Here is a 23,966-nt window from a genome sequence, read left to right on the forward strand (position 1 = left end):
TGGCAGACAAGTCAACCTGATCATCGTATCCTCATGAATAAATGAGGTATGATGAAATGCGGGTGGAGGTCATGATTTGGCATGTCAATCTTGCATGTTGCAAGATTGGCATTGTAGATTTAACAATTATATACGTTATAATATGCAATAACGTATACACTATACTTAAACGAAGCATTTAGCATAATTTTGTCCTTAATTATCATGGATCGTGCTATCAACAGTTAAAAAGTCTTTACCAGTGGCATCCCCAACAATTAGTGCCGTTACATTGGTACATAGCTCGGAGATAAATTTCGGTCTTTGTAATAGATATTAGACCAAATGATAGGTCTGTAGTGATTGAATGGAGTGGGATGAAGTAGTCGTACGGAGTTAGCGGACATAATCCAGACGTCTGATATCATCCAAAGTTGGTGTTGATCTCCTCATTTACACGTACATGTCGAACAGATCTATAATTACAGAGATTTCTGACACTCATTGCAGCAGAATTTTATTTGATTTTGTTTTCAATTACAGATGAATGTGAGAAAGAAGATTCTTGTGGTCTCACGGTCGTACAGTTTCCGATAAGCCATCTCCATTAGAAATGAGTTAATTCACTAGGCTCAATCTATGAGGATACTGTAAGCATCCGAAGTGTGGTAATGGACAAAATGGGAAGAAGAAGAAGAAGATAAAAGATTGGTCAGAGACTTGGCAAGTTCTACTTATCATGATCCATGCAGGTGACCTCTCATGTGTGTTCCTTCAAAGATCCATCTTTGAACATCTTGTGACTGAGGCTGTTGAACATTGCTCGCGAGTACTGTCGTGAGCCATTCCTCCAATCTGTTCCAGCCTTCATCATCATCTCAAATTCTTCATAGCTTATACGGCCATCCTGTGGAACAACCCATGCACAGAGTCCAGTAAGATCCAAAGTCTTTTTTCTTATGGCAAGCTTTTCCGAAACAAATTATATATCTTTAATTCGAACTAAATGCCAAAAGGCGTATAGGAAGCGTAAAAGAAGGATCCCAAGATGAGGAAGTTGATACAACCTTGTCCTTGTCGACGTCTGCGATGATATCCAAGATCACTTGCTCACTCAGTTCAAGTCCTCCTATGGCTTCTCTCAGCTCATCAATCTCGATGTATCCACTCTGGTTCTTGTCGAAATAGTTGAAGGCTTTTGGAAGGTGCTCCTCACTATCAATCCTTTTCAGGTGAACAGTGACAGTAACGAACTCCTCGCAATTCACTGTACCATTTCCATCAATATCTGCCTGTGATCAGAGGCAAAAAAAACATGATTTTGTAGGAAGAAGATGATCGCAAAGAGTTCAACTAAAAGACTTGCATGCAACAATTTGTGCACTACATAATTATCATGATCCAATTAGTTCCACATTGGGTACAAGCTAATGTTTATCAGCATATGATTTATAACCTACTCATGAATACTCTTTTTTGCATATTTCTGAAGTAGAAGGTATTTGATCATTTCTTTGGTGCTTCTTACAGTCCTTTGAAAGCAATTTCCTCATCAAAGATGCTTCAGTGATTCCTAGAACCAGTGTTGGAGTTCATAAGCACAGGCAGAAACGGTAATGGCTTTACATGATGGTGGAGAGTGAGTGATATCTCTTTATCTCAGGCATTTGGTACCCCTTATAGAAACAGGAAAAGCTACCAAATATGCTTACTCATCGAACATGCATGCAGTATAGGTAGTTCCATGTAAACAAACACAAAGATCTCAAGAAAAGCAAAAACCTTTAAGAGAACTTACTGCTTCCATCAACATCTGGACATCTAAATCTTGGATTCGGTAACCAATTAAGTCGAGGCCCTTCTTGAGTGCCTCCAATGTCAAGGTCCCATTCTGCTCAGTATCCATCGTGTGGAACATCTGCTTGATGGCAGCTATCTCTTCCACAGGCAGGTGTTCAGTGACCACCTTCAAAGTGTAATCGAAGTATAAATAAATAGAATCCTTTTCACAAAAAAAAAATCAAAATTCTTCCAACCTGTTGTCCATCTGAGTGAAGGTATACACGAACTCACCAGCATGGCTTTCTTCTTAAACTTGTTCATGACTGAATACTGCTTAAGCCTTGATCTGACAGTTTCGCCAAGTGGAATGTTGGGAACTGTACTAGTATTCTGCAGCCAAGGGTGTTCTTCATAAAGGTACAAAAGAAAAAACAAGGGAATTAGTTGATGGAAAAAGGGAATTAGCTGATGCCCCAGTGATTAGAAAATGGTGATTAAATAGCAGATTCAGCAAACTAAACAGACTAATTGGATTTGGCTGTACTGATCTCCAACGAGAATAATCTAGATTAGCAAGAGAAAAATAAAACTGAACCCTTTTTCCACTTACATATGATAATACTTGCTGATAGTTCATCGACCATTTAATTTTTAAATGATCTCTTCGGGATGTGCTATTTAGGTAATGAATGATGGTTTATATACTAAACAAAGTTTAGTCCACACGACTTCATGGTGTTTGTATGCAATATTGACTCTCTTGATCAAAACATAATCGAGCATACAAATTGTCATTCTTAAAATATGTACTGCAGAATATCCACACACGAGCACATAAAGCATGTACATCGCTACGATTTCATGATGAATAATTCATGATGAACATATAATAACTTTGACAAGAAGCATACACAAAACATCAAGGAGATTATGCATTTTTTGTGGGAAGTTAAAGAGGGACACATATTGAGCAAGTTAGGTGCATAGGCCAGATCTGAAGAGGACAAGCATCAAACATCCTCAGCTAGAAGTAATAGAACATATAGAGATGAGTGACTTACTGCTAACAATTTGGATTTAAACATTTTGGATAATGATATCTAGCTTGTTATTCTGGCAAACAAAATTGAAAGAACTTCTCAGGTCAAGTACTTGGGAAAGATCTTCCAACCATAGACATGAGGCCTCTTATCAAGTCTATATCGTGCTCCAAAAGCGAAAGGATAGTAGATGGAGGCATACCAAGAACTTTCTGAGCCGTGAACCGAGTATGGGGATTCGGATCGAGCATGCATCTCACAAGATCCTTTGCATTCTCCGATATTTTAGGCCATGGCTCCCTTTCAAAATCAATAACTGATCTAATAATTGCCTTTGCAATTCCTTCATCAGTCTCTGAATGCATAAAAGGTTAAAAAAACAAAAAAAATCCTCATGAGCAACTCGTTCATCAAAAAGCAAACCAAAAGCTAATAAAGATTTTGTTGGAAAAACGTGCCTCCTTTGAAAAGAAGAACAGCTACCTGCCCAAAAGGGAGGGACTCCACAAAGTAATATGTAGAGAATAACTCCAGCACTCCATATGTCCACTTCTTGTCCATAGTATCTCTTCAAGATTTCTGGGGCCATGTAGTATGGACTTCCAACAATTTCACTGAAGATCTCACCTGAACCTATGAAAATGTAATCATTTGGCTGCTAAACAATCAGTATTACTATCATCTTTGTGAGTCCAAAAGGAAGAGCAGTCAAAATTGTATAGACCTACCAGGCTTGAAGTCTACAGAGAGGCCAAAGTCAATAACTTTCAGAGGAGAAGTTTCTGAAGAATCTGCAAAGAGGAAGTTCTCCGGCTTCAAGTCACGATGAATTACCCCATTCGTATGGCAATGCTACAGAAACAATGATTATAAGCAATTTTGTTGTGGAAGCATAACAACAAAGTAGGAAACAAGCAAGAAAAATATCTGTTATGCATTTATTAGAAAAATGGGGATAAATGGAAGACATAATACATAAATTCTAGCTCTGTTAACATGCCAAGTTCTCCAAACACACCACACCATAAAACCTTGAGGTTGTTGTGCACCTTATTCATGTTCTTTCTAATTGATCCTCTTCACATAATCAAAGTGAACATGTAATTGTCTACATTTTCCATATATATATATATATAATTCTAATTTTTCTCTATTTATCCTTCTGCATTCTTCTCCATCTTGTAGATTCACTTGGTTTCAATGGTTTCATGGCCTTTAAGAGTAGGAAGCTTGATGGTACTGCAGATGGCATACTCTGTTCAGAAGACAGAGAGTACGGCTGAAAAGAACCACATTTCCTGTGGTAATCATTCATCATGATCACCATGTCATCAGATGCTGAGCGTGAACGAATAGGGCATCATCGATTTGATCCACATGATGACCTTAAAAGATTAATTGGGATTGTCGAAACCCTAATTTCGACCCATGTCATCAGATGCCGAGCGTGAACGAAGAGAACAGCATCTAATCCTGAAGGGATTTGATCCACAAGATGACCTTAAAAGACAAATTGGGATTACGGAAACCCTAATTTGTTTCTTGTTGTTCCGGACACGAATGTGGAATCAGAAGGGTATCGCATTTACCTGAACGACCTCCATGATGGTGCGCATGACGGTGGCCGCGGCGCGCTCGGTGTAGTGCCCTCTGGCCACGATCTGGTCGAAGAGCTCGCCGCCCTCGCAGATCTCCATGACGAGGTGCACGGCCTCGTGGTCCTCGAACACGTCCCGCAGCCGGACCACGTTGGGGTGCTCCGGCAGGCCGCGCATGATCTGCACCTCGCGCCGGACGTCCTCCACGTCGACGCTGCTCCGCAGCCTCTGCTTCGCGATGGACTTGCAGGCGAGCGCCTCCCCCGTGGCCGCGTCCGTGCAGCGCCGCGTCACACCGAACTCGCCGCGGCCGAGCTCCTCCCCCAGGTGGTACCGCCGGAGGAGGTCGCCGCGGGGCTTGGGCTCGTCGAGGACGGAGATCGGAGGGCGGAACTCGGAGGAGATGGACGAGCGGGTGTGGTAGACGCCGTTTTTGTCATACTCGTAGATGGAGATGGCCGAGAGGCAACGGAGATCGCCGGACTTTTGGAAGGCTGCTTTGGATAATTGGGCGGAGCAGCAGTTCCCCATCTGCTGCCTCGTTCCGCTCCTTCGGTTCCTCCTCCCTTCCCCTCTCTCTCTCTCTCTCTCTCTCTCTCTTGGAAGGGAGAGGGAGAGAGGGAGGAAGGAGAAGCACTTCTTCGTCTCCTCTATTGATGGCGGGAGCTTCCGTCGTTTTCTCCCGCTTCTTACTCTCCCGCGTTCCGTTAATTAGCTCAACGAACCATCGACATGACTGACGCGTTGACCACGTTGAGTAAGCATTTTATACGTATACTTGTTTATTATACGCCGCCATATATTCGTAATTATTATTATTATTGGTTAGACCATAAGTGAATTATTAAATCAATATCTTTGTTATAAAAAGATAAATAAATATTCATTTAATTAATTCTAGAATTTTTTTATCAACAATTAAAATCTTTACTATTCAAACATTCCGACATCAAAGATTTATGAATAAAACTTCATACTCTTAGTAAATAAGTTTTCTATATTTTCATCGTATTAGTATTAATATCATAGGTATAACTACAGTGGCACTTGAAGCAATATCGGATGGTGGAGGATAGACTTCCGTCCTCTACTTTAACGCTTCCCGTTTCTTTTTTTTCTTCCCAAGGTACCCTTCTTGCAGAGACCACGCGAATGACCATTTTGCCACTGTACTTATGCTCTCACTACCGTTCGATCTCTATCGGATGGACCTTATTGCGATGTGTGAAAGGGTATTTACGATAACCTCGATCTTGAACGCAGGAATATTACCGTCTCCAGAAGCAGCTCTATGGAAAGGCGAAACAGATCGCATCGACTGCGGGAAGCTCTTCCTCGGGTAATGATATCGTGCAGTCATTTTGCTCTCTAGCGTTGATTTTGATGTATCCTTGTGGTTCGATCATAATTTTCCTTTTGTTTTTCTTTGCCTTTTGGGGTAGACACCTTTGGAACCAAAAGATCCGCCGCCTTTGATGTATTAGGATCCGTTGATCGAACTCAAATCTCATTAAGAAACACTGGGTAGTCTATTTTTTGCTGTATTGATTGGATAAAGCTCTTCTTTAGTGCGTGTTCTGAGAGCGAAGAGACTGATGTTGGTTTAGGGCGAGTTTTTTGCCCTACTGATACTGTTTCGGCCAATGAGTTCCTCATTTTTCCATTTTATGTATTAGTTAAAGCATTATGGTATATACTTCTAAGCGTATGTACTTTTCCTATATATGTGGAATATAGGAAAGTTTCTTGTGGTGAAGAGGAATGTGGACAAGTTCAGTTTCTTGGCTTTATTTTCTGTGTTAGCTAAAGAGGACAAGTCATAACTTTTTTTATTTTTGTTGCTTAGTGTAGTAAGTTCAGAAACTTTCTTGGAGATCATTTATGTGCAAGTTTTTTAGGCTCCTAAGATACAACCCTACAATTTCAAGTGGATCAAGAAGTAGTAGGCTCAAATCCCTTGTACTATTATCTCTAAAGCCCTAGCTATTCCTTAGTTGCATATTAAATTTCATATTTCATGATAAAATGCCCTCTCTTCAAGTGTTGTTGTGGGGATGAGAGATGAAGCAATTGGTGTTTACTAAAATTTAATGCTATAATTTGTGTCTCGATTTATTATGAATATTTTACATAAATTTGCTTGTACTGCAGTGCCTTTTTTTATCAATAATTTAGTCTGGTCATAATTATTTTTGATCGAAATTTGCCTCCCATGTCTTTCCAGTTTCCTTGTATTCCTCCATTTCTCTTGGATTCCAGGAAGCAGATACATAGAGAATATCATTGTTATTGACCTAAAAGTTTGATGCCATTGTGTATATAGTATTTAGCCTTCTGGTCATAATTATCTCCTATCACTGTTATTGACTCAAAAGTTTGATATCACTGTGTATATAGTATTTATCTTTCTGGTCATAATCGTTTTTCGTTGAAATTTGCTTCCCATTTCGTTCCTGTTTCCTTATATTTCATCCATTTCTCTTGGATTCCAGGAAGCAGAAACATAGAAGATATCATTGTTATTGACTCAAAAGTTTGATGCCACTGTATACATAGTATTTAGCCTTCTGGTCATAATTATTTCCTATCAAAATTTGTCTCCCATGTCTTTCCTTTTTCCTTGTATTTCATCCATTTCTCTTGGATTCCAGGAAGCAGATATATAGAGGATATCACTGTTATTGACTCAAAAGTTCGATGCCACTGTATACATAGTATTTAGCCTTCTGGTTATAATTATTTCCTATCGAAATTTGCCTCCCATGTCTTTCCTTTTTCCTTGTATTTCATCCATTTCTCTTGGATTCCAGGAAGCAGATATATAGAGGATATCACTGTTATTGACTCAAAAGTTCGATGCCACTGTGTATATAGTATTTAGCCTTCTGGTCATAATTATCTTCTGTTGAAATTTGCCTCCCATGTCTTTCCTATTTCCTTGTATTCCATCCATTTCTCTTGGATTCCAGGAAGCAAATACATAGACGATATCACTATTATTGACTCAAAAGTTTGATGCCACTGTGTATATAGTATTTAGTCTTGTATTCCATGTTATCACCGCTTTCTTTGGCAAAATTATCTAGAATTATAAGGCATGTTTAGAACCACTACCAAAAAAATTAGTCTTGTATTCCACATTATCACTTCTTTCTTTGGCAAAATTATCTAGAATAATAAGGCATGTTTAGAATCGCTACCAAAAATTTGAAATAGGTTTATTCCTGTCATAAAACATGTGTTTATTATGCAAGCTTTTGTGGTTCTTTACATGGATATGCATTAGCAAATAACTATTTTATGTAATCTATGCCTTTCGGAATAGTTTCATAAAATTAGACAATTTTTCGGTCATTTCTTGGTTCCAAAGATCGTTGTCTGTCAGCTTACATTTGACTTAGCTGAGATTCTGCATTTCGAATTGCCCAACAAGGTTCATAATTTTTGCTATTCTAGTTCTGGAATTTCACAAACTACAGACGATGGAACCTACTTTCACCATATTGGATAGGTAAAAGCTTGGTTGCTGAACTCCAACTCTACAAGTCTTGATTCAATTAACTAGTTATCAGAAACTTTGACTGTCTTTTGTGAATTTGTACAAGCTCATCTGCTCTCGTGCAATAGTGTATTCTGATGTGTGGCTTGGGTCATTTAGTTTTCGTCCTCTAATATGTCTTAGCCGGCCGGCTATTGGGTTGATGTATGCATTCAATTATTCCTTTATTGCATGGTTAGTAGATTGTGGACATGCAGATAGATATCTTGGCATCTGACTTGAACAAGATGAGATTTACTGACAGCAAAAGATGTGGTTTTACCTAGAACAAAGTCAGTATCAGAAAAATAGTATTTCTCGTTATCTTTCGAAAAATGATTCAAGAGGTAAGAAGGCAGGCTTGGTTCAAGATCACCACAAGAAAACTGCTGTTAATTTCACAGAACCAGAACTAGGAATCCTTGATGTTGATGATCAGATTAATTTTCTGAGACATCTTCTAGGGATAGTTTGTCATCACTGTTGCTAAGGTCTGATAAAACGCAATATGCTTGGAACTATGATTGTTTGAATCTCTCTCTTCCGAGTCAGTTTTCTCCAACATCATCATCTTGAAGCCCTTGTATCTTCTTACGTGAGGGCAATGAGACTTTTGCTACTTATAGTTCAATGTCTAGTCCAACAAGTGACATGTCCATAGTTCTCAGCAGACAATTAAGTTTAGGGAAGAAAGTTCATACAAATAAAAGTTGCTGGAAATGATGGAAGAGATCCTCAGTTGCCCATTCAGAAAGCCCCAATTCCTCCTACATAGGACCTCATTTGAAGACCCATCATCTTGTAACAGTTCATGTGCATTGCCTGGTACATTTACAGAGCTAGAATGGGCATATGGGTTTCTTCATTGGACCTTGAGAGCAAAGACTCAGAGCTAATATATGATAGAGAAACTGACTTTGACATCTTTGATTCTGATTTTTCGAGCCCTTCTTGTAGTATCATGCGACACCTCCAAATTCTGTCGTCCAGTTCTAGTTCTCTAACTTCAGTAGGTGAGGTAGATAAAGTCAAGAGTAGGGACGATGATTCAGATGAACCTATTTTTTGGCCATTTGACAACTTGTATAGCTGCTTGGATTTTGAGAACTTCCTTTGCCCATCACCTCCGATCTCACAGTATTTCATGGATCAAAATTAATGAGGTTGAAAATCTGCCAACATATTCCACAAGCCAACAGGAAGGACTTAGATGTAGAACTTTCAGTCCGACACCAAAGTCAGCTACTGCTCATTGTGAATGAAACAAGAGGTGGGGGCTATGATTCTCGGAAGACAACCTCAGCGTCACTGAGATTTAGCAGATCTATGGAAGCTCCTTTGGACAGACATATATGCAACATCTCCAAGAGAAGGAAGACCCTACTTAAAAGATGGATGTATCTCGAATTGGTAGTAGCAGTTCTGAGTTGTTAAACCAACCTGAAAAGGGGCTTGATTTATGTGATTGAATCTTGTAAGGAGTTCCAATTGAAAATAGAGTCGGCCTGAATGAGTTTGATGGTCATGAAGGGATCAAGACAGATGTGGAGGATCAATTTCCTCTTTCTCATCTTCTTATAGGAATTTGATGTTCATCCATTGAACATCAAAGGACAATGGTAAGTGTAGGGATGCAACCATTACATAATTCTGATGGAATTGTCACAAAGCATGCTGAAGCTCATGAAGATTGCCTGGATGAGCAGAATCAATGTCCAGTTGAGCTTCATGCAAAAATGATTAAAATCCACAAGAGGTGTCAGAAATTGATCACAAGTACAGCATTTAAGATGAGTGGTCATCATCTTTGGCTTGGGTTACTGGGCAAAAGACACTGCTGCATTGGGAATAAATCTCTAGAGGTAAATCTCAAATCCCGACTTTTCTGCCTGGAGAAACAGGGTTGTGTACCAGTTGGTTGCTGGAACCCTCACAGAGTACGTAGGCTTATATCAGAGTCTGCTTCTGACGAGTCTTATTGGCATGTGTTTGATGCTCATTTTAAAGCAAAACCACATTATGAAACAGTAGAGATTTCTTTAGTCAATATTAGCTTTTTGATCAGGTCATTGTGCTGCAGTGAAATTTCTCTCTCTTTTCACTAGCATTGTGGTTGCCCTCTTGATTTATCTACTTTCTAGTTTGGTAATATCAGGAAATGAATACTGGCTAGCTATTATATATATAAAGATATACTTAAGTTGTAGACCGGAAAATGGTGAGTTAATTTATTAGATCATTTATTAAATAATTTTTTTTAGAAAAATAGAAATGTTAAAGAAAAAGAAAATAAAACTCTACACATCATGAGTTATTCTAGTAAGATGTAAGATAGAAATTGAAGATCTTGCTGCAAGGAACTGAACTCTCTTGATTTTTTTTATAATTTTTATGCTGTTAATTCTTTATGGGAAAAAGAGAATGAGTAGGAAAAATAGTACCGGAGTTGGTGCTCGAATGATCGGAGGGCGAAATTTGAGTATATGCCTATTCAACCTGTTTAAACTGAAATAGATTATCAACTGAATTGGGATTAAGATAGTATGATAACAGCACAAGTATGCAAATCAGATTGAATTCATGAGTATGGTAAAATTTTTCACTATCATGATAAATCTAAGTTATGAATCGCTGTGATGACCATTCTCATACTCCAAAGCTATCATGTTTCTTTCTTGGATAACATACATGAAATACAACTTCAGCTAGAGAAGTGGAAGGATATAGTAAAGTTCAGAGGAATACATCTTCATGTAGAATGACTGACAGTAGCTATTTCTAACGTCATTCAACTGCAGCATGCATTGTGAATACAATCGTTTGAAGGAGATGTTGGCCTTTTACAACCGCAACAAGATCTAAAGCTAAGAAACAGAGTAAGACCAAGAACAATGGCTATCAGTCATGTTCGAAGTCCTCTAGTTTGGTGATCTTTTAGCTTTTGAACTTGAGCTTCTTGCTTCCTTGAAAGCAGAGGGGCAGAAATGATTTATGATGCAGGTTCCGCACCGGGGTCTGAGAGGAGTACACACTGACCTCCCGAATCCAACCTGATTGTGAAGACAATTATGGGTCTAAGTGTCACTATAGCTGAAGGTGGAAAGAAGTAAGATCAATGAGGCATGCTTGCCTCTTTCAATCATAAGTTTGAAAAAAAAGAGTAAAACCTCGTAGAAAATGTGTTCTAATGCGTAGGTAGATGGAGGAGTTAAAACAATATAAAGACAACTATAATAATCATACCAGTAGGGGATTGATGGGATCCCATAAATCCTTTGGTAGCCATGTTTCCAGGGATACTCTTGTTTGTTCCGGATTCGAAGTTTTCTAGTGAACATTGACATAGATATTATTATTAACTCTCAGGTTTCTGGATTATCAAGAAAAAGAGGTCAGATTATAAATCATATGATCAAGTAAAATTACCTGTCTTGTGCCACGACGTGACACCCATCCTAGTCGATTACAAATACGATGCACATGAGTATCAACACATATCCCTTGAACATTATTCCATCCCATAATCATAACCTAGTAACTCAATTTATATCAGAGAACAGATAGCAATAATTTCAAGTTTGAAGGTAAGAGTGAGCTGTACCAAGTGGGCTATTTTAGGACCTACTCCAGGAAGTGCAAGCAGTTCATTTATAGAGCTAGGGATGTCTCCCCCATACTTTTCAAGACAAATTTCAGCTACTTTCTTCATGTGATGGGCCTTCCGCAAGTAAAATCCAACCTGAATTCAGAGATAATAAGTGTCACTCCTATTGACATTCCTTTAAGAAACAATACTAAATGTGCAAGTAGGAATGAGAATAAGACATAACCAATAAGATAGCCAAGAATCTCTAAATGTATGCCATTGTGGCTTAGCAAGTAGTACATAGTTCAAGCATTGTATCAACAGTTTCTGCTAATGTCAAGTAAGCAAACTTTTTGGATGGTAACATTTCTTTCTGTCATTGTGGCTTAGCAAGTAGTACATAGTACATAGTTTAAGCATCCACACCAAAGTTGATTCTGTCAAATTGCTTGGACTGCAACATTGACTCACCAAAAAAAGAATTTTCCAGTTTCAAAACAGTTCTTTCTACTTTCTTCTTTCAAGTAATAGCAGGCTTGAATTGGTGACTTTGGTGTGCCCATACCAGAAATTACAAAAGTTTCTTCATTTGGTTTCCGAATTAATTAACACTGATTGAAAAGAACAGTGATTCTTTTATGGAACACAAACAAAAAGAGAGAGAGAGAGAGAGAGAGACTTGTGCCTATTTCTAAATCTCAACAACAAAATTGTCACTTGGATGATATTATGACATGTATGATGAAGCATGATTGACATAATGGAATCTTTGCATCTCCTAGGATTTAGAACAAACAAAAAAAAATACTAAACAAGAAATATCATTTTGGAACCGCATGGACATTTACATTATTTATCTAGCAGGTGAATTTGATGGTGTTAAATACTTAAAAGAGCAGCTTCCATGATCAAAATTGGATAAAAGAACTAAAACTTTGACAGAGTTTTTATTAAGGATATACTGGATAAATCAAGCTTGCCATGGTAGCTTCATCAGTTCTGACAATAGCATCAGCATCCAGTAAACCCTTCTCAGAGAGACGCTGTACGGCACCTGAACTCGTAGTTGAATTACCAAGTGAACAAACATCATATTTGTGTGAAATTGCATCAAACTGAAGATATGAATTCAAGTTCCTTGATAATCAAAGTTGGCACAATTATAAAACCAGAGGAAGGAGGCACAGTGGAACTTGCCATTTGTGACTGCCTCTTTAGTTTGGCTTGACAGAAGGGAAGATATTAAAACTGCAAATCTTTGTTCCTGGTATAATGACATAAACAGTATACATATCAAACATAACTAAAATCATTTTACATGACATGATAAAACAAGGACAGTATGCAAATAAGGGCTGACAAAGCCAAGCATTATCTACAAACTGTGTTATAAGAAAAATCAATTTTGTAGGATATTTCCAATTTATATTTGTTGTTTAAAACACCATATTAACTTGCAAAAAAAAAGTGAAGATGAGAGAGAGAGAGACAGGAGGAGGAGGAGTTCTTTCCATTAAACAAATTCATAGTCTAGTTACCTTGGGTGGCACAAGACTTGCCGACTTCTCATGTCTCATAGTTTCTAGTGGGGCACTATCAGCAAACCTCATCTTCCTAATCCCATCAAGGACTTCTTCCCAATTTGCTGGTGCATCAGCTACAGAAAAATTAAGATTCAATTTTACACCAGTTTCAGAAATTCGGAAAATAGTTGATGCAAAACATCCATTCTACTGGGTTTTCTGCCATCTTAACCTGAATTACCAGATAATTGAAGCAATAAATTCTTTTTATCAGTAGTAGTAGTAGCAGCAATAGTAACAACATGAATGCATCTTCACAAATTTCCTCACTTATTATGCTTTTGTAAGTACCTTTAGGCTCATCAGTTAGGTGTGTACTTTTCCTCTTAGAAGCAGGGAAAGAAGAGTCGAGGTTTACATCATCTGAAGGATTACTTAAAATAACATAATTAGTACAACACAAAGCATATAACAGAAGGCTATTTAGTTTGTTTGAGTAATGTGAACGCAAGATGAAATTGCAAGATAACACAACCAAACTAATAGATAATAGAGGTGCCCTTACTGGAGATCGCAGACAGGTTGACCTTATCATATGCAAAATCTTCGATGTCAATCAGGTCACACACCTACACGTTGAGCTGACCACTGTATTAGTCACATTACAGCAGTATTTGAAAGAGAGAAGGAAGCTAAGTCAAGGAAGAAAATTGATACTCAGGAGAATCTGAGGTCTAAGGAGAGAGACGAAGCTCTTTATTACAAGCATTCAAAGCTATGAAAGAAGAAACCATGTAGAAATCTTTTGAAAGAGAAGAGGGATCCTTACTTTTCGATCAGCAGCTTCTTCTTTGGCGCGCTTCTCATCGACTTCGACAATCCTTTTCACCCTCTTCTTCCTCAGATGAGCACGCTTTTCTCGATCAGATACGCCACCAGGACATTCGGTACCTGGATAAGGAACAGAAAATTTCTTTTCGCATTTAGCTTCAATAAGTAATCGATTTGGTTCGACAACGAGTTCACATTTCACTGACTCGGTAAAAGATTCATCTCCTACAAAAGACAACGACCAAGGTGCTGCCTTTTCCGCTGCAAAAGCCAAATTACCGGAAACAACACACGGGTGGGATAAAACGGAGAGGGATTTGCAATTGGGATCACGAACAACAACCTGGGTCGAGCTTCGAGTCGGGGCTCCTGGCCTCGGATGCGAGGGATCGCGAAGGGCGCCTTGTGACCGGCATCGTCAGGGCTCGCACGCGAGAAGAGAGTGGAAGGAAGGGGATTCTTGCGAGCAGGGATCGAGGGAGGAGGAAGAGCGAAGGGGGCATTTGGGGGTTGGGAGGGAACGAGCACTCGACAACAAATACTTTTGAAGTCGGTGGGAAGATTTGAGGTTGGAGTTCGGACGACTCGACCAAAGACGTGGGTCGCCCACGGCCAAATGTCACCTACAAGAATACTTCTCTTACGGATGTAACGCGTACTCGTTGCTCTACCTGGCTAGAACTTTATTTGCTTGAACGGGCCCCACATAAATAACTGCAGATAGCGACGAGAAGAGCCACAACGGGGTAGATAACCGCGGGGCCATCATGCATCCCCGAGCCATGAATTTATACACATGGCCTCATCAGGTACACCCGTGATGCCTACGTGGCAGAATTCGGATCGTACGATTCTACAGTTACATGAAAAGAAACAAAATCAGATTTGCCGAACTCTGTTGAATGGGTCAATTTGTAGATCAATTGGACAAAACAATGGTTAATATCTATATGTAGATAATAGTAAAGCAAATGAATGAAATTGAAATATGACTAACTAGATCAAATAATGTTTCTAAATTGGAGTGCAATTCTCAAGTAGATTGTGGACACAGAAATTGTTGTATCAAATTATCATAATCAAATCTTAGTCAAAAATAAAAGATTTGATTATGGCAGCTTAGCTGGAAATAATTTTTCTGGCTATTGTCATACTATTATAATAATTATCTGCCTGAGAAAGAAAAAAAAAACACTAAACCATGCTTAAATTTGGTCATTCTCTCACATGGTATGTCTTATTATGATGAAAACTCTCTAACCATGAAGGAACTGCTGATAAAAAAGCTACTGGCAATTTGAAATTATGAAAGACTCCAATGTACACAGGAGGAAAGACCTAACTCTGAGAACAAGAGATGAGATATCATGTATAGGACCAAAAATATATACAGTATCATTGATAATAATAAAAAAGGGTTCCTATAAGATTTGCATCTATATGTTGCTACTCATACACCCTCAATACACGAAAGCGGGAAAAATCTGACCACTGAGATCGATTGCAATCATAAGCTCTGTGATGCATGACAGAAAGCATTATAATGATTAATCTAAATATTCTCTATTTCAATCAAACGTGCAGAGTTTCCACAAGATACAAAGATAAGCCTAATACTCTTTGGCCTTTCTTCTTAGTTCGTTGAGCTCTTTTTCGATATCCATGTCGCGAAAGGCTGAAGAGGCATTTGAGCTGCTAACTGCAGTTCGACCAGCAGGAAGCTCTCCCTTCTACAGAAAAGTACCAAGTTCACATTAATGGATAAGGATGTATTCCAGGATCATGGTTTTCAAATATTGTAGTAAGTTGCAGTTTACATGTGGGCATAAAATATTTAACATTGACACACTAGTATAAATCGGCTTTACACATCATGATTCAAAGCTGTTGAGATTTCCAAAGGAAACCAAGAAATGTTCAATGGAGAACATGGTACAACAACCACCCAGTTTGTCATGATAAGTAACCTTTTATGATTTTATCTAACAAAGGCAGTATTAACAGCAAATTTAGAAGGAAAAAGTATCTACTCATAATGTTTTGGTTCAAACCAGCAAAATCTGCAAAACCTCACTAGAGGTGAGGTGCACTTCAGAACAACATGGTGGAGAATCCAATTTTCAGATGTACAGTAGCCTCATGAAAACGACCAGAGATTATATAAATTATACACAGAACTTGAGGATTCTAATATCCAGAGTGTACTATGCAACTATGCAATTAGGCACATAAACACAAATTCTGAGCGAGCAATACTCATTTTGTGCTCATGGTTCCATTTGGAGAGTCATGAATTAACAAATATGCAGCATAGTTTTATGTCCATTATTAATAACAAAGCTTGGGCATGATGTGCTATGTATAAAATTTATCTAGCAAGTTTCTCATCACAATATAATTCAAGAGAGACATTACCGGTGAGCTCGCTGACAACTCTCTCTTTAACTTTGCAAGATCATCATCCACTGATGAACTCTCAAGTAATGCAAACTGCAAAAGTCAAACAGCATTTGCATTAAACATTGAAATGATTTTGCTTGCATTAATATAAGTAATCTTTACCTTCCCTTCTAGATCATCTGTTGTTAACTGATTAAGGGCCTCTGCTTGGGATTCCATAGCCATAACTGCAAGGAGAAGATGTAAAAATTTTGCCAACAAACTTCAGATGATACCATCATGTCCCCTAATCCCAAAACCAAAGTTATTTAGACACAAGTCACCATCATGTTCAAAAAGTTCTGCAATAAATCTTAAGTTTCTATCAATAAATCAATAGACAAGGAGACAAACATCAAGTCAAGTGCATGACCAGCAAAGCTTTTTGACAAAGTTGCAGTGATTAAAGAAAATCCAAATTAATGAGATGTATCAAAATTACAGTATCATGCTCACTAGGAGCATTTCTGTAACAAAAAAAGTTAAACTTCTAGAAATATATTAAGTCTGCAAAAGTTATTGCACCCGATAATATTACTAAAAGACGACACTATAGTAAGAACTCCACATTTAGTATCATTTGATTTATATTTTCTGTATAATGCAAATGATCAAACTAAGTTTAATAGAAGCAACTAGCAGTCTAGAATGACAATATGACCAAAATATAGCTTAATTTCTAGTTCAAGAGACAGTAGAATAAGGTCATTCTTGATGAATTCAATGACCTAATTTTGTCACTCTAGCAATTTTGAACCGAATAATTTTTGTGTGAATTCAAAACAAGGTGACAATTACACTTGGATATCAGAAATTTCAGAACAGCCCACCTTTTTCCTCCATCTTTTCAAATGCTGAAAGAGCACTGCTTGTGTTCACATTTCCCAACATCTCACTGACCTTTGTTGCAGTCCTAACAAAGTCATATCCAACCAATTAGTATCACATGGAGACAGAAGAAAATTAAATGTCTTCGTTAAAGCAGGATCAAGAACAGACTTTGCTGATTGTGCACGAGCTTTTAGAGTGTCTTTCTTTGACCTGGCCTCCTGTATCTTGCTCTCCAAAAGCTACATAACACGAACACCAAAAAAATTAATCTCATGCTACCCACATAAATTTTCAGTAAGGACTAGTGAAGCAAATGCATCTGCTTGCCAGGGGGGGAAAACTAGTTGTTTATTTTCATCAAAACCATTGTGGGCAATTATGCATCAATGTTTTAAAAAAATGCCACATTTACTGTTATTAATGCTAACTACCGTTAGTAGATGATGGGATATCACAGAGACATTTTCCCTAAATACAATAACATACTATCTTCAGAAATTATGACAATATATTACAGATATCATCTACGAGAAAGTGCCACAAGGATATTTTAAAGGAATAGCAATTGCACTCCCAACAAAAGAGCACTAACCAGAAAAACATTGCACCAATACCATAAGCATTCAGGGGGCAGGCCAACTAGCTAATGATCTAAAAGGTTACTAAAGGATGAATTAAGATGCTAAAGTATACACACAATTAGTAATAACATATACAGAGACATGTGATTAATTTTTAAAAAAATGAATTTGCAAATGAAAAATATAAACTCTAGTTTAAAATAACAAATACACAATGAAAAATAAAGTCAAAGTAAGAATTTATAAAACTATGAGAAGTTATGTATCCATATTCCACCTAGGAGGACTGTTTATGCAGCCACATATTTTGCATATCTAGCCATAACAAATACTGAGGCTTTGTCAAGTGTTAAATCATGTGTCACCTCTGCACATATGACTGATTTAATTGCATTTTGGAAAGCTGACTCAGAGTTTTTTTCTTTGTTAAGACAGAAAGAGACTAGATGGGTGATTTTTCACAGGATCAAATTTTCTGAAATTATGCTCCATTCTTTTCATTCCCTTACTATATAATTGTTGTTTCCTTTTTCTGCTACCACTTCATTCTCCAACTCTTTTTCACTACTTTCATGTTTATACATTTTGCAATTAGCATGAAAATTTACACTGTAAGCTAATAAGTAAGATTGATAAATCCATTATTTAATTGTAGATGCTTGTGATTGGTTAGTAGATCGTGATGCTTGAGATTGGTCACAATACTAAGAGGCATGCCTTGTCTCATGCCTAGCACCTGGGCTCCAAGAAAATTTGGCTACTTTATGTGGCTTGAACTTTTAATTCAAACCTCATGTCAGCACAGGTTAGAGTATGCCATGCCATAAAGGTATCGGCACGCACCATGATAACTAAAACCAGAGTTGTTGATATCGAGTTAGGTCAATTTATAATGTGTGATGACTGGCAAGAATGGCATCAAACCATGCCAAAAAGGTACCAGTAAAGGCCTATGGAAAAAAACTACAAACCTTGGTAGAAAACAAATAAATATAGACATAAAATCTTACAGAATGGGACAAGCAAAGAACTGTAATGTTATATTTAACATTCAAAAGCATGCCCTAATAATACAATAAAAAAATAGTGCAGTTGTCAAGAGTGAAAGTCAACAAAACAAATGTCGCAAAGTCAAACTTAAGTGTCCAAACAAGATTAAATTGACAAAAGAAATTAAAAGATAGAACAACCAATCAAATTGTAGAGGTACTCATTAACAAATACTAGGAGCTATGATGACCACAGAACGTAAAGGAGTTGTATAAAGCATTAAAGCTACTGTAAGTGCTGTACGGACCTTAGTATTCGAAACAAGATTGTCAACTACACCCTTCTGTTGATCAAGCTGAGCTTTTAAAGAGCTTGCATTGTCCTGAAACATATTAATAATTTAGAGTTTAGAGAATAAAAAAAAAACCTGCATGATCATTTCATTCCAATGGCCCAAAACATGATGTGGAAAAGTGAATGTGTGGAAATGTGATGCATGACATTGTAAAAGACTGAAAAGTGAAATTATATTATGTCAAACATATGTTTTACTTTCTAATATCATAGACTTTGGTTTTAATTTTCAAGAAGCGATACTATAACAGATATCTTAAATATTTCGAAATAAAGACCAATCTGGTTTATGATTATATACCTGATCGAAGAACAGGGTGGGGTTTGGTACTTCAACAAGATTGCTCCTTGGCAATCTAGATGGCAAGGGTTTGACTCATGGAAGTAGTATCCTATTTACAAGGGTAGTGATATGCAATGATTTCAATAGGCGCTCGGGCGCTCGGGCAAGGCGAGGCGAGGCGAGGCCCAAGCACCTCGCTTCATTTCCAGGCGGTGTGCTTCAAAGAGGCGTCGCCCGAGCGCTCGCCCAAGCGCTAGGCGCTTTGGGCAAGCGCCCGGGTTAAACCAAGCGATCGAACCAACGTTTTAGGTATGGTTTGGTCTCCGGTGCTTTAGTTGGTTCAATCGAACCAACTAAAGCACCGATATCAACCTTCCTCTCGCAAATTCCCAACCCTAACCCTGCTCGTCGATGTCGCTGCCACTGTCGTCGCTCCCACTCCCGTTGTTCACTATTACCGTTGCCGCTGCTCGCTGCTACCGCTGCCACTATCGTCGCTCGCTGCTCCCGCTCCCACTGTCATTGCCGCTACCACTATCACCGCTTGTCGCTCCCTCTCCCGCTGCTACTACTACCACTGCCATTGTCGTCGCTCATTACTCCCGCTCCCGCTACCGCTTCTCACTGCTACCACTGCTGCTGCCATTGTCACCGCTCGCCTCTCCCGCTCCCGCTTCCGCTGTCGTTGCCCGTTGCTACCTCTTCTCACATCGACTCAATAGTATACTGTTAACAGTATATTAATAGTATACTGTTAACTGTATACTAGTAACAATATATTTTTATTTATTAGATTAATAATATATTATTTTGATTTTAATACTGCTAATTTTTATTTATTTGAAATTATTGTTATTGTTTTAAATTTTGAGATTTTTTTTGTTAATGTGATATTGTGATTTTGTAAGATTTTTTTAGTTTAATATCATATTTTTATTTAAATAATTATATTTATTAATTATATTATATATTTTTATATTTTAGCGCCTCGCTTCGCTTGAGCGAGCGCTTAGTGCCTCGGGCGTTATTGGACCTTGGCACCTAGCACTTTTTAAATCACTAATGATATGTATATCAGACCTTCCTGGACCCAACACTAGCAGGAGATTTTTGCACTAGGTCACCCTTTTTTATACATAATCTAAGAACATGACCAATAATATCACCTAATAAGATGACATGTTCAGAATGTTATACTACAAAATGCTTCGGAGGACTGTTACAGTTGTGGAAATGGTTGGTTAGTGTTTGATTTATGCAAATAACCTCCCTATTTATAGAGTAAGGCTACATACATTGACCCTCAATAAATCTTTTCAATTAATGATCTAAGCACATGATAGGTACCATCACCTAATAAAACGACATGATTAGTACTTTATACCAAGGTTCGCAATACTTCAAACGAGTCTTACCCTGGCTAGCAAAATATGATTCTTAATATGAAAGACAAATAATGCAAAAGAAAAAGCCCGAACGAAGACCATTAGTTCTCAAAACAACCAAAAATAGTATACATCCAAAAAACAGAAGTTTGCCAAGTATTAAGGTACCAATACCCTATAGGTCTGACGAAGAAACATAACAAGGCCCACAGATATGATGCCAGTAATCATAATAGATAAATAGCCTAAAAATTAAGGCACTCTAATATCTTTTCAGGTATATCCTCTTAATTAGCAAGTGAATAACGATGGATATATCTGATTACTCAAATTTCTAGTAGGTACCTACAGCATAAGATTTTCGCCTCTTAAGAGCCTCACGTGCAAGGTCCTCATCTCCTTTTGCAAGAGCAAGCTGAGCCTTTCTGTACCTGCATTTAGAGAAAATGTTTAAAAGGATATTCTTTTGCACATTAAGTAATTATACTCTCGAAATATCATTACCACTCATCAGATGCCAGCTGAGCAGCTTTATATTTGTTCTCCAGCCGTTTCTGAGATGCTAGAACCTTGAACATTTTATAGAGTGAAAAGTTAGCAAAAAAAGCAAGAAAGAAATACTAGTATCCAAATCAATTTTTTGGTCTTGAGGTGTTCAAGGTTGGAACATTTTTTTCTCCTCATTTGGTGGTTTTAGGGTGTTAAAGGTAGATCGAGAAACATGGGAATCAAATGACTCATGAATGCAATTATATGTAAAAGAAAACAAAGGTAACTTGGTCCCTTTAACAGTGACAAATTACAGAAATAAGTATATGTTCCTTCACAAAAGCATGGAAAAAAAGTGTTAGTTATTTTAGAAGTCTGCGCACAAATCAACAAAGTTTTATCCCTCCAAAAGTACTTAAAACGACATATTTCCTCTTCTGACAAATGGTCTGAGCTCCCCAAGGAACGAAAAACATGTTTTCCCTTGCATTTTACAATCAGATGATTTATTGAGTTTGTGTGACACTAAACAAGACCTGACAATTATGTGCAGCTTAAGCCGCAGTTAAGAGCATGACCATCATTAACTGTAGTTTCTTTTTTTTAACTCTAAAGTTCCTTGGATTTGGGTATGATCAATTTAATGTACCTGTGCTGTGGCCTGGCGCATCTTTGTTAAATCATCAGTCATTTCGAGAACAGCTTGCTCTAGGATCTTTTCTGGATCTTCCATAGTACTCAAGAGTGCATTTGCATATGACTGAGCAGTTAGGAAAGGAACAAACTTAACAATTAGTACTGATAGGAAACAGCGAGAAGTGCAGAAAGAAAATTCCCGTTATTGAAGCAATAAATTTTGTTGAAAGGTGAATCTGACCTTGACTACCCTAGCTAACCGATCAAATAAATTCATTTGAGCACCAAGAGCACCTCCACCATGTCGGCTACATTTTAAAGGCTTGATTCTCAACATATGTATTCCTGTGGCTTTAAGGGCTCCCACTGCAATAAATCATCAAGCAGCAAAGATCCCAGACACCAATAACTACTTAAAATGAATTCATATGCATGCAGAAAAAATTCAATAGAGAATATACAATTGGTAAAACTTGAATGTAGAACCCCATTCGCCAAACATAATCAACTTCCTATTACATATAATATTCATGATTTATTAGGAGATATAAGCATTACATCTTTCTTTGGAGAAAAAAATCGACGGAGACTACTTCAAACAGTTTGGACATTAGCCTTGCTGTTGCTGTATTAGGAGATATGTGCATGCTCACAAATTTAATATGCTGCTTCTTTATGATTTTCATCCATGATAAAGTTAATTTTTGCATTGACATTTACATGATCTCAAGTCAAGGTCCCATGGGACTTCATATGTTACATCATGGATCTGAGAAATCAGCTAATCATGTGATCGAGTTTACTAAAGATCTCTAACCAAAAGTTGACCAATTATCATCATTTTCTCATTGCCACTAACAAATTCATGATACTTAGGCGAAGATAAGTGGACTTTCCTTGGGTGTAATTCTGCAGAATTTCTTTTAAAAACACTTCTGCATGCAATTTCTTGTGTATAATGAGCCGATTTTTTATATTTTCTTTAAAGAACATCTCACTTCATTCAAGCTCTTTATATTACAGGTGCCCACCACTATTTCATGACTCATGTACGCGTATAACAGAGCACAACCACCTCAGAAACTTGATGCAATCATCGCTTCTTCCCATCTCTTTCTTAGTGAAGAATTAGAAGGTGATTCAAAACCATATTCTGATTGGACACCTCGCTTCAAGTGATAACCAAGATGCCATTTTCAAAACGTCAGTAGAATTTATCACCATCGGAACCCAAAACGTCAGCAATTTGGCATCTCACAAAGGTGAGATTAGGGCACAATTCATCATCCAAAATCTCGAAGGTCTTCAAAACTCCACAATGACGGCACCATTCCACCGCCTTTAATCCCTAACCAGTTAATCCTATTGCACAATCAAAACACCAGGAAATCCTAAAACCCAGCAAGAAACCGTGTAATCCTCTGAATCGAGAGAGTCCAAAAGGGGAGATTTCCCAAGCAATCGTACCTCCTCCGTTAAAGAACGAGGTCCCGAGCGTTCGGCTCAAGACGAGAGCCCGACGCGAAGGAGCCCCGAAAGCACAAGACGACGACGACGGTGGCGCAAAGCTCAACGACGCCTTCATCGCCATCCTCAGCAGCAAACCAAACCCCTTCCACCGAGACGACGAGAACAGGATCACAAATCCCTAATCGTGAGCGATGATTGATGCGGATTTCTCTTCCCTCACTCGATTGCGGAAGCGGAACCCACGGAGTGCGGGCCACACTGCGAACCACGCATCAAGATCTCTCGTGGCTGTCCACCATCCGTCCCCGATCCATTACATCCACGGATCTGATCGCGTGGGCGACTCATCAAACGGATGTCACCCACGTCCGGGTCACGTCGAGATTCGCGTTCCATCAGATAGGATCCACATGCATGAATTATCGTGCAAGATATCATCAGGGCTCCTCATGTGCGGTATTTTTGTTGTTCGGTATTTTTTTCTAAATGAATTGTTTCCAAGAAAATAATTTTTACCCTTTTTTTAGTTTAAATTTATTATAAATGTGAGTCTGAATTTTTCTTAAAGAGTACCATAATTAAAAATGATAATTATGGTCTTCGATCATAGCATATTTAAAAAATGAATCAG

At 38.1% G+C, this 23,966-nt stretch overlaps 3 protein-coding genes and 1 long non-coding RNA gene across 7 annotated transcripts; 1 reads left to right on the forward strand and 3 right to left on the reverse strand.

Annotated features, from left to right (window-relative positions):
• Positions 1-438: 438 nt before the first annotated feature.
• On the reverse strand, positions 439-5,096 carry LOC103979381 (calcium-dependent protein kinase 29-like). Its single transcript, XM_009395510.3, has 8 exons — positions 4,391-5,096; positions 3,530-3,653; positions 3,285-3,434; positions 3,004-3,156; positions 2,053-2,168; positions 1,778-1,945; positions 1,047-1,271; positions 439-886 (listed from the first exon to the last, which is right to left on the reverse strand). The coding sequence occupies exons 1-8, from the start codon at positions 4,928-4,930 to the stop codon at positions 740-742; spliced, it is 1,623 nt and encodes a 540-aa protein (XP_009393785.2). The 5' UTR covers positions 4,931-5,096; the 3' UTR covers positions 439-739.
• Positions 5,097-5,349: 253 nt separating this feature from the next.
• LOC103979380 (uncharacterized) lies at positions 5,350-10,001 on the forward strand. The gene is made up of 2 exons (XR_671251.3): positions 5,350-5,738; positions 5,842-10,001. It is a non-coding gene; the product is annotated as an uncharacterized LOC103979380 (long non-coding RNA).
• Positions 10,002-10,586: 585 nt separating this feature from the next.
• Positions 10,587-14,725, reverse strand: LOC135607898 (endonuclease III homolog 2, chloroplastic-like). 3 transcript variants are annotated; one of them, XM_065100097.1, is made up of 11 exons: positions 14,221-14,725; positions 13,876-13,997; positions 13,612-13,675; positions 13,398-13,469; positions 13,062-13,180; positions 12,721-12,787; positions 12,504-12,577; positions 11,539-11,676; positions 11,364-11,468; positions 11,181-11,264; positions 10,587-10,987 (listed from the first exon to the last, which is right to left on the reverse strand). In XM_065100097.1, exons 1-11 carry the CDS (start codon positions 14,378-14,380, stop codon positions 10,856-10,858), a joined length of 1,137 nt encoding a protein of 378 aa, XP_064956169.1. In that variant the 5' UTR covers positions 14,381-14,725; the 3' UTR covers positions 10,587-10,855. The 3 variants fall into 3 exon arrangements, with proteins under 3 accessions (XP_064956169.1, XP_064956168.1, XP_064956170.1); XM_065100096.1 differs by having other exon boundaries at positions 12,486-12,577; positions 14,221-14,717; XM_065100098.1 differs by lacking the exon at positions 14,221-14,725 and adding an exon at positions 14,084-14,197 and having other exon boundaries at positions 12,486-12,577.
• Positions 14,726-15,222: 497 nt separating this feature from the next.
• Positions 15,223-23,613, reverse strand: LOC135584388 (membrane-associated protein VIPP1, chloroplastic-like). 2 transcript variants are annotated; one of them, XM_065100102.1, is made up of 11 exons: positions 23,333-23,611; positions 22,107-22,231; positions 21,879-21,989; positions 21,245-21,309; positions 21,090-21,171; positions 19,026-19,100; positions 17,316-17,386; positions 17,147-17,229; positions 16,440-16,504; positions 16,293-16,367; positions 15,223-15,607 (listed from the first exon to the last, which is right to left on the reverse strand). In XM_065100102.1, the coding sequence occupies exons 1-11, from the start codon at positions 23,454-23,456 to the stop codon at positions 15,488-15,490; spliced, it is 996 nt and encodes a 331-aa protein (XP_064956174.1). In that variant the 5' UTR covers positions 23,457-23,611; the 3' UTR covers positions 15,223-15,487. The 2 variants fall into 2 exon arrangements, 1 of the variants encoding a protein (XP_064956174.1); XR_010485296.1 differs by having other exon boundaries at positions 15,543-15,607; positions 16,440-16,563; positions 23,333-23,613.
• Positions 23,614-23,966: the final 353 nt, after the last annotated feature.

Source organism: Musa acuminata, chromosome BXJ2-3, assembly GCF_036884655.1.
Source record: "Musa acuminata AAA Group cultivar baxijiao chromosome BXJ2-3, Cavendish_Baxijiao_AAA, whole genome shotgun sequence".
Classification (NCBI taxonomy): domain Eukaryota; kingdom Viridiplantae; phylum Streptophyta; class Magnoliopsida; order Zingiberales; family Musaceae; genus Musa; species Musa acuminata.